Here is a 17,639-nt window from a genome sequence, read left to right as displayed (position 1 = left end):
CTTAAATTGATTACATTCCAATATAAAGCAGGAAAATAAAAAAAATAGGAATTGTGCAGCTCAGACTAATTAGAACAGAAAAAAAAAGGAAAAAAGAGGAAGACAAATTCTAAAAACACACTGCGCTAACCATAAAAACAGATGCTCACACCATTACGTGTTTAAGTAAAAACTATGAAACTATATTAGGCACCTTCAGTGTGGTCATAAATGCCTACAGTCATCTAAAACTCTCCTTCCTCTGTAAATGTGGTCAGAAATAAAATAAGAATGTTTCTGGTTCAAGGGCAAATTGCATCCTTACCAAAAACCTGTGTACTTAAAAAGATGCACCACAATAAAATAAAAAGCCACAATCTATCAGGTCTCAAAGTTTTTTTTGAAAGACCTTTAAAGATTACACCTAACAGTAACAGTGCTACAAAGCAAAATTCTGTAGCAAGCAATTCAGCAAGTCCTCTTCCACCACAGTCTCAGCACCTGTTATTTAATGCTCTCTTTATAATTTCTAACCCACAACACAACAGCATAGACTTTGCTTTCATTCACAGTACAAGCACATAGGTTCAACTATCACTTTATAAAAACCAAAAAGCAAATAATACATGCTTTTATATTCTGCATCAGAAACAGTTATTCCTTGAGGTGACTCAATTATATAGAATAATACCTTTAAAAACATAGTTAATTTTGAGCTGTACAATAAAATGACTAAAGGACTGAAGTTTGCGCTATTGATACTGCATTGTATCACTCCACCAACTAACCATAACAGTACCAATGAAAATAACAATGTTAAAGGTTCATCCTTGAACAGTCTCTTCAATGTTATTTTGATGATTCCAGCAAAATAGGATCAAAAGATGCCACCTGATACTCTGGTAGTAATGACAGATAAGAAAGAGCAAAGTATAGGATGCTCAGTTTGATACCTGTTTGCAAACATTTCCATTTTTAAAAAGGTTGTTGGACTTTTTCACACATCCTCCAAAGGACACAGCGATAGTACTCATGAGTTTTAATACACAATGTGAGGTGGAGAGAATTTTCTGGGATAAGTTACTCAGAACAAAGGTTATGCACTAGAGGTTAACACCATCTTGAAAAACTTAACACCTCTTGAAAGCCCACACAGATAGCTGTTTCTTTGTGTGAACAGTGCTAGTGCTAAACTCACTACTTGCATGGCAATTTAATATTTTATAGCTCCAACAGCAAGCAAAGACCTTCAGTTATTTAACCCACACAACAGAGACAACCTCACATGAGTATCTGCAGCTAATGTCCTACTAAACACACACAATGACCACCATCACACAGTGGAAATCACGTTGAAAATTAACTGTACTTACTTTCATTAAGAAAATAATTCTAAGGCCATTTCCCACTTATGTTTGTGATTAGATTTCATTAAAAAAGTATTTTCCCTCAAAAGGAATACTTGTTGGCTGTTCACTACACAAGAAGAAACTTTAACGCTAAAGCTACGGGGAGCACGGAGTTCCTTCGCAAAAAACCATTCCTGTGAACTTCTGTTTGTGCCAAACTTCCGTCAAACATTTGCAATATATTAAAAAGTTAAATCATTCAAATAGTATTACCACTAAAAAGTTAAATAATTCAAAGAGCATTACCTTTACTCCTGGTATAAAGACGCATTTTTGTTTTTGTTAATAATTAAAGTCACAATATTAGCCTGAAAGATTTAATCACCGACTGAAAAAGAAGTCAGCAATAAGAGTATATAACTTACGTTGTTCATGTACTCGCTGAGCAGATCCTGCAGGGCCTGCCGCACGGCATTGCACTCGGCCACGATTCGTTCCCGGCGGTCGTCGCGCGTGCACGAAGAGTCTGCCATCAGCGCTGCTCCACTGATGATACTCTCCAGCCTTTCTTCAAGAGACGGTCTGAAGCGGGCCTCACTGAAAGTCATTGGGTCTAAAATAATTTTGTTCTAAAAGACAAAAAAAGAGTGTGAAAATTATGAGCACACATGGGTCTTTGGTATTTTTTTAAGTGTCTCTTATTTCAGCAGCTTCACAGGGTGTTTAGTCTTTCATATAAATAAATTATCTACCAAATTCCTGACAAATCAATTTTACAGAAATATCTGGTAGCTCTGAAATCTCAATATATAAATAAAATTAAGAATAATTATATATACAAATAATTCACAAGCTATAGTTAGAAAAAACTATTGTTGATAGCAATACAACTGGTTCAAATATGTATTTGGAAGCACATAGTATAAAACAAATCAACATAAACTACTGTAGCATGCATGCAATATGTGTGCGTGTCTCTACCTCTACGTATTATATGTATATATTTAATCTTGAAGTAAATTGATATTACTCTTTCCTGAATCTTCTGAAAATTTCTTGGATACTCAGGAAATTCATATGAAAGGTGCAAGTTATTTATGACTGAAAAGAAAGTGGAATATTCTCTGTTAATTAATTCCTTCATTTCAATTATTTTTATTAGTAGACTGCACTGCTGAAATGCTACTAGATTATCCCAGTATTAAATGAAAAAAATGAGGAAATTGTCATTGGACAATCATAGAAAACCATTATTAGGTAATCACAGACAAAAATGTGAAATATTTCTGATTCTCATCCTGCAGTGCATCTTTTAAACGCCTTTTTCTAAAGGCTTTTGCAAGCTTTTTTCTGTTTGTTTTTAAATCAGGAAAAAGTGCTGAATTACTTAACTAAAAAGAGAGCACTACAGGAAAACAGTTTAAAAATGTCTTTAATTTGACAAATAGCTTATTGATTAGCAAATCATGTCATTAGAAAAAGTTATAAAAATAATTAGCTGCATGTTTCCGATTATTTTCGGTGTTTCCTTACTCAAACCTGGTTGTGTTTTTTTAAGTGACCATAAAATGATAATGTTAACCGTCAGGGTGTTTTTTTTTAACTGACCATAAAAATGGTCCTGAACAAAGACAGGAAGCACACTTTACCAGAGAGTAGATGATTTCCGACAGCCAACATATGTTCTACTTGTAGCAAACGTCTCTTCTCAATCCATAAACTCGATCAAAACAACATCCAATACAGCACTACTGCAATTTTCATGTTTCAGTTATAGCAACATAAGGTTCTCCACCTACAGAGCAAATTTCAAACAGCAGATCCTACACCTCTGCGAGTCACGAATCACGTTTTTCTTCCTGGAGGCTTTTGAAGAAACAGAACTCCGCAGCCTTATGAGGTCCAAGGACCTACCAAGATCATATTCCTGGAATATTTTCATCCTTTGATGAACAATCTGCAGATCAAATATCTCCAGTATCTCTGATCACTGAAACCCAACTCACTATTTTCACAAGCTGTTATCTCGTATTTCATGAATATATTTAGGAAGTTCTGTACAGGTTACATGCTTACATTTTATATAATAAGGTGTGTGTCATTGAGGGTGTATAATTAATTTAAGCCAGCTTTCCCCACTGTAAAACACAGAAAAGGAACATATTTGTGGATTTTTTTTTCTGAATAATAAGAGATCTTTATGACCATCACACCTTAGCTCATGAAGAACAAAAGCCATTGAGTTGCACTTAGTAGTTTTTCATCCATATCCCACAAAACTTTTTGTTCATAATGAATTTTTAGGCTTAAGAATTCAGTTAAATATTTGTTTAGGATATTCTCTTAATGAACATTCATAATCACAGAATAGTCTAGGTTGAAACAGACTTCTCAAGGTCATCTGCTTTAAGTGCCTCATTAAAGCAGAACCAACTTCAACATCAGGCCAGGTTGCTCAAGGCTTCATCTCATCAAGATGAAATCTCCATCCTTGGAGATTTTCCAAATCTCTCTGCTCCCTTTTTCAGTGGTTGATCCCATTCATGGTGTGGTTGTATTTTTTTTTTTCCTCCTCAATATCCATAGTTCTCCTTGAATATCCAGAGTGCCAGTTGCTTCTCATCCCAATACTATGAACCTCAAAGCAGACTCTAGCTCCATTTTCTTTACACTATCCTACAAGGCAGTTGAAAACACCAACAAGATCCTTCCTCAAAGTCTTTTACTCCACAGGCTGAAAAACTCCCAGCTTTGGCAGCCTCTCCCGATTTGTCATGTTCTTCAGCCCCTGTGTTAAAGTCTTTCTTGCACTGGAAAGCCCCAAAATGGATCTGGAAGGCATGATGAAGTTTCATATGCTCCAGATATAGGGGCAAAAATCACTCTCCTCAACCTTCTTACTAATGCAGCCTCATAGGTGGCTGTCCTACATGGCTGCTAAGGGTGCACTGCTGATTTACTGATTATAAAACACACACACCCCCCAATAAAACCTCAAAAAAACCAACTGTCTCTGTTTAGCCCACACCCAGGGCTAAAAAATAACCAGTTGTTCTATCACCCAATCTCCCCTCCACAACCAAGAAAAGGAATTGGGAAAAGAAGGGAGACTCATGGGTTGAAATTTAAACAGATTTAATAAAATAAGAAAGCCAGTATCGATACTAATACTAAAGACACAAAATTATACTTAGCTCATAGAGTGGTGGCAAGCCCCTCCAGGGACAGTAACCATTGAGAAGGGAAGAGAGGGGAACAGTATAGGCGAGGAGAGAGCAGAGCCAACGAGGGGCCCCTCCCCAGCAGCTTTCCCATTTATGGTGAACCTGACATTAATGTTGCAGAACACACCTGTGGGCCAGCCTGGGGCAGCTGCCCTGGATTTAACTGCTAATGGTCTTGATCACCAGCCCACAGCTGGCCACAAACTGAAACAAAATGTAACAGAAAATCCATCCTGTAAATGTTATCCCTGCAAAATCAGGACACCAACAAACACTTCATGCTCTTCTATAGGGCTGTAGATGGAAAGTTGAATTGATTTTTCACACTCTCAAAGACAGGAGAGGCATCTTTGAGGGCATAATAATACAGTTGTGAATCTAATATGAGAAGCTATGAGGAAAAAAAAACCCACAAATATAAAGTTTGAAAAGTATTCACAGAAGAAAATGCAGCAGCATAAAACCAATCAAGCAGCATCTACAACCATACCCCTGTCTAGCCAGAGCTCTGCAGGTGGAAGAATTATCCTAGATAATAGGATATCTATTATCCTAGAACAGAAATATCTTTCAAGTAAAAACCTTCTGTATAACACAGTTTTACAAGAATTTACATCTAAGATAATCCCAGTTAACTCGAGTGATGTACTATGGACTATAGTAAGCAGCACAGTACAGTAGAAGAGACACTTAATTGGAATTCAGGGCTTTGCAGGTCCTTTATTGACTCTTGTATTAATCTGTCATGTGACTCTAGACAAATGATACCTTCTTTCTTCTATTTCTCTTCTTACACTTTATTAATTCATCTATTTAGCATGTAAAACCTTCAGGGCAGAGACCATTTCCTAACATGTTTCTCAGTGACATAGCACAATGAAAACACAATTTTTAAGGCAAATGTCACTGCAAATGGAACAATACGTCAGAAGAGGGAATCAAAAACTCAGTGACAAATGCCATTAACAACTCAAATTGATAGATATCTTAGATAAAAAATGTCACAACCACAAGGCAGTATGAAAAACTGTCTTTGTGTAAAAAGGAGCACATAATATACAGAGACAAACATGTTTTTAGAATAATCTGGGAGACAAAACCATATGAATAAGAGCATTCAGTGTATTTCTTTGTCAGAAGTGCCTGCACCACCATGAAAACAAATGCAGTGTGCTCGCAGGCTTGGTTTATGTACGTAAGTCAGTGTCCCCCAAGGTGCTAACAAGGCTATTTAGTTTCTTTTTAGCGATAAATCAAATGTTTCTACCCGTCACGATGCTGCGTTTCACAGACACACCATACAGGTGTAATTTGAAGAAATATGCGGAGTGTGACAGTGCAGCGGCCCAGGGAGGAAGAGGGTCCCCCTTCCTCTGCCTCTTCCAGCTCCCCAAAATGCACTCCTGCTTGCACCGCTCCGGCACTGCAGCTCTCGATGAGTCAGTCTGATGTGTTAAAAGAAGAGAGAACTAATTCCGAGAAATAAGTTAATATCTTTCCCTCTGGGTCAGCAGGATGACTGAATTCATAGTAGTTTGATGGATATCACACTCAGGTAGAAGCGCACAGCCAAGAGCAGATGGAGCAGCAACAGCCCCCACCTGCACAGCCCCCAGCAGTCCTCTCCTGTCTCTGTTCTCTAAATATAAATGGAGATATTATCTCTCTGAAACATTGGTGGTGTTCACTTATCACATACTTGAGTTATATAAGCATCTCAGAGGTGCTAAATAAACATACTCGAAATAGTACCAAGGGTAGTCTAATTGGGAAAGTTCACTAAGTGTGATTTTTGAGCTATTACATGTAACCTGACAAAATGTTTGAATTTAACAGCTCAGATAGTCATACTTGTTATTAACAATAAAATAAGCAACCTGTAATACACTGAACAACAATGGAATAATTGTATTGCTACAGAAAACATATTTCTCTACAGAAATGTCAATTATATTTTTTTTAAAGTGTGTTTCCTTTGTGTGTTTCTACTATCTCTAACAAATTTGTTTGGATGAGGGTTCACCCTAAGAACTCCATTACAAATAAACTGGTTACTGTCCTGCTACAAACAGGTTAAAGGTATTTGAGAGGAAAAAAGCATGATACTGTTGGCATGATACTTTTTGTATCATAAAAATAAGTGGTAGCAATGTGGTATGGTTCAGATTACAAACAGTATTTTTGATTGCTAAATCTTCTTACAATACTGATTAACTACACAGAGGCATTTCAGGAGAAAAAAAAAATAAAATAACAAAAATCAAGAAACCCACTAGATGGTGCCCTTATACCGCAAATACAGCTCAGCAGCTCCATTCTCACTGCTAAAGGTGACTAAGGTAGCATGACCCTAACTGCTGGTAAGGAAGGTGCTTCCCTTTACAGAGGTCATATTTCTGCTATGCATTTCATACCAAAATCCTGTCATTTCCAGTGCTGCTCCTCGTACCCTGGAGCTAACAATTCCACAATAATATATATGCATTCCCATAAATACACAAGCACAGATAAAACATTAACCATAATACGTCTGTCATAAAGCCAACTACTAATACTAAAAGTAGAACGAACTTCTGAAACAGGTGATTAAAACAATTTAGAATGACAGAATGGTTTGGGTTGGAAGAGAACTTTAAAGATCATCTAGTCCAAGCCCCCTGCAATGAGCAGGGACATCTTCAACTAGACCAGGTTGCTCAGAGCCCCGTCCAACCTGGCCCTGAATGTTTCCAGGGATGGGGGATCCACCACCTCTCTGGGCAATCTGTGCCACTGTGTCACCACCCTCATTGTAAAAAATTTCTTCCTTATATCTAGTCTGAATCTACCCTCAATATAAACTCAATTTGAGTTTCCTGCTGCTAAATTACTCCTGTTCTGCATGAAAAATTCTGGGGAAAACAAACCCTAAAAGTAGCAGACAGAAGGGGTTGTAGTGGGCAGGAAAGTGCAGCAATGACATGGAAGAAAAAGCTTGTTTGCCCCATTAGCATCATCAGGACCCTGAAAATTTACACTGCTTATTCCTCTCTTGAAAGGTCACTTCAGCACCCTCAAACATATTTCTTTGCAAACAGGTAAAGTTTTTAGGTATACTGTAAAATACAACACTGTGCTCTTGTCATTTTCTTAACATGTGAGGGATGACCACTCTGTGATTTTTCCCCACTCAGGGGAGATCCGAGGAGTGCAGAAAGTGCCAAAGGATCTTACTACTGTGTAGGAGCTTTTGAAGCATCGGGATGCAGCCCTGATGCCTTCACAGGTGAAATTATAGACTCAACCCCATTCCATTTCAAAAGCTACTTCAGCTCCACAAGGGGAAAAAAAACCCTGTACTTCATTCAAAGTAATATATGAGGTTATGTGAATGTGCAACACACTTTCTCCAGTGCACACTAACACAGGTGTCCCTATTTAAATTCAATATAGAACTGCTGCTCTACAGAAATAGCCCTTTGACTGTGCTTCCCTAGACACTAGAGCTCAACAAGTCCTCCTTCAAGTTGTTATGTGGGACGTGCAGTAATATTTTTGCAATTGCTTCTTATGATTTTGATATTGAAACAAACACGTTTCAATTCTTATTCTGAAGCTCACATTTTGTCCTTCACCTCCAGCATCACAAATCATTTCTCTGAAGAACATATTTACAAGTAAATTGAGATTCCATAAATATTCTGTGAAATCCATTCTCAGCCTGAATCATCTAGTACAGTTATTTGTCCAAAAATCAACAACATTTTAAAGGTAGTCACTTAATGATACAGAATCTCTTCTGTCGACTACCTTTATGTCTCATTTTTCCCGCTCTTAATTTTATTACCAAAAAAGCATCCTTTGCTACTGTTGCACCCAAGTATTTTGTCTTCTCAGTTTCTATGTTGTTTTTTTTTTGTTTGTTTGTTTGTTTTGTTTTGTTTTTTTTTTTTAATTACATGCCTATTGGATCTGTCACTTCATTTAAGGAGTACTGCATTCACTAGCCCTGCAAAATATTCCCAAAGGATTATTAACATCTTTGAGAAATATGTTATGACAGTCCATTTATTAAGTATAAACTTCATTTTACAGCCTAGAGGACAGTGACCAGTGTCATCAGACACTTTTTTTCCTCATAAAATGTAGTCATCTCCCAAATGGTAGACTTGCACTGTTCAAAAAATTATTAAAGATTGAGTTATTCTGCCTGGAATTTTTCTGTTCAAATCCTTCTCATAACAAAAATTGGTACATTTTCAGTACCTTGGGACCTATCTCAATTATAAAAATACCTCATGTACCAAAAAATAATTGTAACCACCTTTTTCCATTCTCAACCAGATCAATTCCATTATAAACCAAATTATTTTCATATTCATGCAAGACTCCATGTGATTTTGAAATTGGAGGCACACACAGGCACAGCAGTTCAGGACGTAACATGGGTCAGCGTTGCTGGTAAGCAACTTTAAAGACAAATGGATGTGTGCACACAGAACAATAAATCACTGGAGTATTCAAATAACATCAAATATAGGGTGTGTCTGTTTGGATTAACATGTACTAAAAAGCAAGGACTATATATACATTTTAAAAAATACAATACCATTTTACTCCATTGATAGATACAGAATTTACCAATTTATTATATACACACACACAAACACAAAACTCAAGGAGAAAGCTAAGCAGATTCATCAGTTGTGATATTTTCTTTCTGGAGCAATACAAAAGATGAGAGATATTTGCTTTTACCATCAATGGAAAGCAGGTTTTTTGGTCCTTCCCTTTAGATCTCTCTCCTCCCCTCTTTCTAAAGTCACAGGCTTTATTCATTTATTTTATCCTTGACTCATAATTTCTTGTAGACAACCCTAACCTTGCTCCAAACACAGAAATACTCCTTTTTATGGGTCTATGCTGCATGCATAGTAAACTTTTGTATATTTACAAAACTGTTACACCTACTCTCGCAGTACTGTACAAGAATGATTACCTCATTTTTCATATCAAAAGCTAAAGCAAAATATTTAGAACTGTTTAAAATGTTAAGTATTTCAGGGTGCCCTGTTTGAAACCCCTAGAATTTGAATTTCCACAGCGGTTAGCGCTTCTAAACTTTTGTCAGCACATCCCACTGACACAGCTACATTTGTAGAAACTAAGAAATCACATAGTCTGAAAGGAGTCACTCTCCTACTCATCAGAGATCCCCAGTGCCCAATAAATACTATTTCTGCCTGTCACTGCCCCCTCTCCATTCTGTCATGCAGAACGTGTCCCCCGCCTACCTGCCTGCAGCCTTCGCTGTGGCAGATAGCCTACATCTATTTATCCCATCACTTTATACCCACATCCTACATATACTTTTACCTCTTTCCAGTTGCTGACCCCACATTGGAGCATAGATGCCAGCTACCTTCACCTTAGCTTTCATCCAGCACAGATTTCCTGGTCCTTCTCGCTTCATTTCTTCACACTTAGTAATTTTACTGTCTTTTTATCTACCTCCCCACTGCACTCCAGTTTGATGGGTAGGTCTTGTCTCCGGTACACAGCATGATGACCATGGGGAGAGCCCAGAGGATACAAGTTGAATCACTCCCACAACACTCAACAAGTGACAAAAGAACAGTCCCCTGATAATCAGAACGGCTGAGACCCTACCAGACCAAATCTACCATTTCCTGAGTGAAAGAAGAATATTTTCAGAATTCACAATAAGTTCTTAACAAGCTTCTCTATGTAACTTGAATAAATTTGGACAAGTGCCATGAGAGGAGGTAAAAGGTGCATCCTTAGTTGCAGTAAGAACTCAGAAATATCTAACAAGCATAAAATATATACCAAATTTTACTAATAGATTAATTCACAAATAAAGCCAGGAATATCTGGAATTAATTGATCTAAAATTAAAGTAGGAATATTTAAGTTAAAGGACAAAAACTGAGTAATTAAACACGTACTTTTGTAATCAATCAACTTTAAGCAGGACTTTAAAGTAGAAACTCTGATAAGAAACAGATCTGTGAACTCTCTTCATTTCTACATAATCTCCAAGAAGCAATAAATGATAACTCTTTCCAAAACTTTGCTGCTAATAACTCACCTGTGACTTTATACCACAAGTCACCATTGTATAGAGTATGACAATTAACATAACACATATTTCATAGAATCATAGAATGGTTTGGGTTGGAAGGGACCTTAAAGATCACCTAGTTCCAAGCCCCCTGCCACAGGCAGGGACACCTTTCCTCTAGACCAGGTTATAATGAAGTCTGAGAAATGTTAAAAATTATGGAAAAACCTGTAATCTTATTTTTAATATAGAAGAACCATCTTTTCATATAATACAAGGTTTACTATGCACTTCATACCAAATGCAAATTGATCTCAATCAATATGACTGATCCTGTAGAATAAATATACTGTAAAATTATTTTCACTAGAAAATACAAACTTCTTTTCCCTTGCTGAAGTAATATATTGCCAGTATAAAAATCAAACTTTTTTCTCCACCATCTCTTTACCCATGACATAGTTGCACTAGTCTGGTAATTTTTCTTGCTTTCTTGTTTGTAAAATATAAGGGTAAATTCACAATCATCCCACCACCACAGCTATAAATTTCGGCTTTCCCTAGAGTTTAGGGAATGTCAGCTCTGTTGCAAAACTAGGTGTGAATAAATCTCATTCAACAGCTAAGCACTGAGGCAAAACAGGAAATATGGTTAGAAAGCAGATAAAATAATAGTTTCAATCTTTGTATCCTCAGTAAGTCAGCAGAGAAAGTTTTCATTTAGTTTCTTAAAATTAGAGAAAATTCTCAAAAAAGGTTGTTTTTCCACACGTAATCACAAACAGAACACAATACTATGGACATACGTCTCACATACGCATTCATGATGCCTGCAACATCACGTACAGTGGAAAAGACTTTACCTGAGAAGAAAAATCATGAACAAATATTTTCACAAAGAAGCAGGGGACAATATCAGAAGTCTCGCATAGTCTTCACTAAATCTACTTTCACTAAGCACAACGACTCTCTTTGCATTGAACAGCAGCCTTTTCCAGAGAGCAGCAGCATCATCAGTTTGGGACTCAGAAGTCACATGTTTTCTGCTACTGTGTGTCAAACCTCTACTGTCCATAACATGCAAAGTCCCACACAAAAGCCAGAGTACAATTAGACCAAACCGGGATATTATTATCAGGATGTTACGAATAAGGAACCTGTGAGCTGAAAAGGCCCTGAAAATCACACAGAATTCATTAAATCTTGACCCTCAATAATTTTAGAGGAAAAACAATAGATCTAGAAATATAGATATTAAAAAAAAAAACACAAAAAGATCAGTATAGTCAATGAAGGCAGTACTGTTTCATTTACTTGAGAAGTGTGATGGAACTGGAGTCAGCCTCTGGGTCCTGCAGTAGTTCTGAATGGTTTTACCCTCTTTGCTTGTCTCTTCCTATACATACCCACACGTTTTCTGCTGTCATGTTTCCACCTTTAACCCCATTTCACTTTTGCTCTTATTTGTATACTCATTCTCTACCTTTTTTCAATATCTTACTCTAATCCTGGAGCTTCCCTTGATCCTATAATATTTACCCTTTCTACTACCGTCTGCAAAGTAGACCCAATGACAGTAAGCTATAGATGTAGAAGACAAGCCCAGTCCAACACAACATGAGATGAACCACCTGCACTACACCTCCACTTTCAGCCCTAAATACAGCAGGATTGAGTAGCTCCTGATTGTGTGTGACAGATGCTTGTATTGTAGCCTTCTGTATTAATCAAAGTGAAAAGGACACCATTCCCTAATAATAATTTTAACAAACTCTTACCTAAAGTCAGAATGAAAGAGGAAAATATTTTCAGTTACTGTCTGCAATTAAGTTTTTTTATTCACTTTCTAAAGAACAGTTCTCAAATGTGAGACAGGGAAAAATCATAAGACAGGACTGGCAATGAAATTGAGAGTTAAACAATTAGTTGCTAAGAAAGTTGCTTAAGCAAAACCGTAGCTATTGCTGGAACAGAGGCTGCAGCACTTTGCCTGTAGCAGAACTGCCTGCTATCAACTGTGTTTGAAAGATGCTTTTTCCATATCTTTGATTAACATAATTCATGATGCAAGTCGAATTTTAATCATAGAATGGTTTGGGTTGGAAGGGACCTTAAAGATCATCTAGTTCAAACTCCCCTGCCATGGGCAGGGACACCTTCCACTAGACCAGGTTGCTCCAAGCCCCATCCAACCTGGCCTTGAACACTGCCAGGGAGGGGGCAGCCACAGCTTCTCCGGGCAATCTGTTCCAGTGTCTCACCACATTCACTGTTAAGAATTTTTTCCTAATATCTAATCCAGAACTACCCTCTTTCAGCTTAAAACTGTTCCCCCTCATCCTATCACTCCATGCCCTTGTAAAAAGTCCATCTCCAGCTTTCCTGTAGGCCCCTTCAGGTACTGGAAGGCTGCTTGAAGGTCTCCCCGGAGCCTTCTCAATGTTTCTGAGATGCTCAGCTTCATCACCATCTTTATTTTAGTGTCCTGTCTTCCTGACTTGCCAGACAAACATGATTTTACCATTCAACCAATCACAGATCTTGGTCACAAAACTAAACTGACAGGTTAATCAGACTTTGCATTATTTAGAACTATGGAGCTAGATTTTTCAAGGACGCTTGAGCAAAAGATGACTTCTTTCTCTCTGTCACAGCCACTGCATGTGAACACAAATAGATCCTTATAATTCAAGTCCATTAGCAGCAAACAACTATTCCTCATTAAAAATAGCACAAATCAATGTCTGCACTTTGCCTCTGCAGTCTGAGGAAGTGGACCTGAAAGAAAAGGGAAATTTAAGTCCTGTTCAAGAACTACTTAGGTAAAAGCACTATACACTGCATGGAGAAACACTTCATTTTCCATACACTTCTGATACTTACATCAAATTCATTTAATGCAGCAGCAAGCTCTCCTATGCCAGTGTGCCCCTTGTTCTCATCAGTGGGTGAGGTGGCCTGGGCAGCATTGGAGATACCAGCAATTGCTTCTTGTACTTGCTTGAAGACATAGTCCCTGTTGGCCCTAGTGGCTGCAACGTCAGGGTGACGGAGAAATGCTTGGGATGCAGTATACAACATAGTGGCATTCTTCTTCAGAGCACCTCGAGCTGCAGCCATTTCGTCCCTGCAGTGAGGATCTTTCAGTTCCTATATAAAAACATGCAATTTTTATAGTTGTAAATGAAAGTCTGTAAGAAGACTGTAATGTCTACACAGCTTAAGTTTCCCTGCATAAATATCGTCCAGTGATTTTGCAGAGAAGGAATTACAGAATCACAGAATCAATCAGGTTGGAAGAGACCTCTGGGATCATCGAGTCCAATAACAGAATCTACCATAAATCACAGAAGGAAATCCCTCTCCTGCCCAAGAAAGTCCATTCCTTCTGCATAGCTACAGCTGTTACATTCTGCTCACAGTATCTTCTTATCAAAGAGTCTATATGCTTGCCTTATTCAAAGGCCCACAGAAAATTTATATAAAACATTCAAAATTACTCTTCTCGATTGACTAGATTCAGTCTGCTGATTCCATAAAGGCAATGCGAGTGCAACAATCCTGTTGCAGCAAATGCCATAGTTTTGTAAGTACTATAACTATGTCCTTTATAAAATCCTTGTAAGGTAGACCCTTTAAAAAAAATTGAAATAAAAATATTACATTGATGAATATGTTTTTAGTTCTTAAAGACCTAATAAATATGCCCCTCATTATTTTTAGCCTTTCCTTCATATTTTGTTCTATTCCTCGTATCATTTAGTGTTTTTTTTAATGACATATACTTTCTTTTGTTTCCCCTGACAACAAGCATCAGATACTGTACAATACGTTACCAGAATAAGATGATACTGTATTATTTCTATTTAATCCATGAATTTATTTACTTACAGGATATACCACACTGTCCATGAAAGCCTTTCTATCATCAGGTAAGGTAGTCCTAACAATATCCATAAGGAGTAAGAAAACATTGCTTCTATTTTAGAACTATGAACAAAGAAGTTTGGAGAGCTGAACAGTTTATTTACACATAGAATCTATGGCAAAAATTAAAAACGAAACTAGATATTCTGGGTTTAAAGGGCTTGCCCATTGACCACTTTAAACCACACATGACTCACAGACAACAGTTTTCAGAGAGAATTAAGTTTCTAAAAACTTTATCAGGCTACAAAACAGAAGAGATGAAAAGAAAAGCTATGAATGTATATGTAGTAACTTTTAATGCTGTCAAGATTTTCTTCAATTATATGGAACACCTCACCAGCATTATAAAAATGAGCCTTAAGAAGAAAATTTTAAAAGGTTTATACTAAGACTTTCTGTTATCTTTCCATTTCTCCAATAAGAACTTAAGAGACTCTACATCTCTCTTCAGTAGCTTTCACGTTTTTTCTCTTTTCCCCATATTTATAGCTCTACTTCCACAAAGGAAGTGTCTGAACATATAGAATTACACTGTTCATATTGTGACTAGATTTTACATTATTAATTTATTTAATTTCAGTATAACTCTGAAAATGCTATATTTCATTTAAAAATACAATAGTGATACAGAAGTAAATTGTGATTACTGTAATGCAGAAAATAAAGAAATAGAAGGCAGCTTTCTAAATCTGGTGTGCTGTGCTATACAAAGACTACACCCCTGAATGACTGGTGGTATTCAAATACGATTGAATCGGGAGAGACTTTATACAACTCCACAGTGACAGCACTGTCTGAACTCTTAAAAAGAAGAATGTTGAGGAGAAAGTTATCTTTATTGCAAGTTGTGTAATTGCAGGTATTGAATAAATGTTATCATGATATTCTGGTCTTTTTTCCATCTGCCTTAGTAATGGATGAATTGAGTACTTGGGTTTTTTTAAGTATATGAAAATTAATAATGATGGTTTTAAAACAAAGTAGATCTCTGTACTTCCTGAATTTGAATTATACTATACTACCAATGAGCTCATGCTTTACCAGCGGTCAGTAACCTCAAATCAGCATAGGTTAGAAATAAATGGGAATAATCATCAAATGAAAACTATCCTTAACCTCCTGAATCACTTGCCTATTCACTCTTCATTCCATTATTAATTGAAGACCCTTGGAAAATATTCTTAAAGAAATTGCATTTTTAAAAAACTTCATTGCATTGAAAAATATCAATGTGATTAAATTATAGGCCATGGCACAGCAATTACTTATTGTATATTTTAAAACAGACTTAGACATAAAACACAAGATCTTCAGAACCAAGACTCACCTGTTGTCGTCTAGCAGCTACATAGTTCAGTTTTACCATCTCTTTTCCAAATTCTTTAAAGCGATTCGCTAAATCTTGCTCATTTGTTGCATTTTTCACTGCTTCTAGCGCTTCCTCTACCTAGAACATAATATATCAACTGTATTAGCATTTTAATCTGGGTGCACTCTTTGACAAAGCCTATAACAATTCTACCCAATACTCTCTATTATATGGACCCAATTTAGCTTTTACATCCATCACTGAACAGTGGCTTTATTATAGTCCCACTAACTTTAATTAGGTTTCTTAATAGAGAAACTGTCTGATTGTCATTCTGCATTACTTTCCATTTACTGTACTTTGGTATCATGTAAAACTAATGTAAAAGGCATAACTATATTAGTTTCCCCATTTACACTTATCAGATTAAATGTTTAATATCTGTGGGGTTTAAAACAAAACAGATGAATATGCTCTTACTGTGTGGTACGGACTTTATGGGAAAATAAAAGGAAGTTATTCTGGAAAAAAAATAACTTTTAAAATGGAAACTCAAACTTACCATGAAGATTTAAATTTACCCTAACATATTCAAAATACTCAATCTTTGTGAAATAAATGAAACAACAATAGATTCAACCAGAAGATATTTATTATTTCTTTTTTTCTCAGCTCTCGGCTTTCCTTTTTTCAGTTACTTTAAAATTGAGAAAAGAATCTACCAAAGAAAAAAGACCTGCAGTTACTCAGTCATGCTATAAGCTAACAGGCAAAAATATAAAACTTCACTTATACCAACAAGTTAATCTGTCAAATCTATTGTGAAACTTTATCTGATGTATAGCAAGAAAAAATATCTGAAGGGATAAAATGCTCTTTTCATACAATAAGTAAAGGAAATTTTCCTGTGACTAGATGAAAATTCTAAGTTGTATTTCTCTCCCTCAAAAGATAAAAATGCAATTCCAAGCAAAAAGACTGAGAACTGAAAGCTTCTATTCATCCTTCTTTCTAAAACCTATTGCTTCAATTCATGAGACTGTGCATAAGCTTTCAACAATAGGCAAATTTGCTCCTCAAAGAAAAACAGCTAATTCTGATGGGGACATGCTCCTATGCGAGAGCAGAACTTTGCAGCTTACTCTCCAACCATCAGTGGGAATCAATAAATTCAGCAGTAGCTGGCATCTAATGAATTTAGAAAGGCACAATTATGTGCAGAACCTGCCTTTTTATCATCTGTGTTGCTCTAACCCTGTTTTCCTACCAGCGAGTGAGGATATTTTTATTGTGAGCTTTTACCTACTTACTGTGGATTTAAGAATATCCACAAGGTTACAGTGCAGTAGAGTAGCAAACCCATACATTTCTATAGGAGAATGTATAATCCAAGTATATAAATCCATAGCTGTTATGTTGGAAGTTTTATACTAAGCCTGAGAGTTGCAAGCTACACCTTATTCAGAATCCCACTGATACCAGATGGTTTAGTAGAAGTAGGCCTCAAAGTAGGCCCTAAAAGGCCTACTCTGTGTAACCTTTAGACAGAATCAACTTTCCTGTCAGCAATTTTCCTTTCAGCTAAAATAAAAGTACACTCTGAAGCTAACTGCATGTTCTGAAGGCAGGGTCTGCTTCTGGGACTGATAACACTTAGTTATAGTCGTCACTGATTCTTGCTTGGGCTTAGTCTTAGAGAATCCAAGGTCTCTGTTAAATTCCTCATTATTTACAAAAAAGGGCCAAAGATAAACAAGACTGTAAACAACATCTTTGTAGTGTCT

General features: G+C 36.6%; 1 protein-coding gene across 1 annotated transcript in view; it reads right to left on the bottom strand.

Annotated features, from left to right (window-relative positions):
- CTNNA2 (catenin alpha 2) overlaps positions 1-17,639 on the bottom strand; it is a 410,549-nt gene that overhangs the window by 363,834 nt on the left and 29,076 nt on the right. The window contains exons 3-5 of the mRNA XM_068402626.1: positions 15,874-15,993; positions 13,500-13,766; positions 1,754-1,957 (exon numbers count right to left, since the gene is read on the bottom strand). Of these exons, the coding sequence (XP_068258727.1) occupies positions 1,754-1,957; positions 13,500-13,766; positions 15,874-15,993 (591 nt within the window). The remainder of the gene's footprint in view (positions 1-1,753; positions 1,958-13,499; positions 13,767-15,873; positions 15,994-17,639) is intronic.

The sequence above is a fragment of the Nyctibius grandis genome, chromosome 6 (assembly GCF_013368605.1).
Source record: "Nyctibius grandis isolate bNycGra1 chromosome 6, bNycGra1.pri, whole genome shotgun sequence".
NCBI lineage: Eukaryota > Metazoa > Chordata > Aves > Nyctibiiformes > Nyctibiidae > Nyctibius > Nyctibius grandis.
This window is presented reverse-complemented; position numbering and strand designations above follow the sequence as displayed.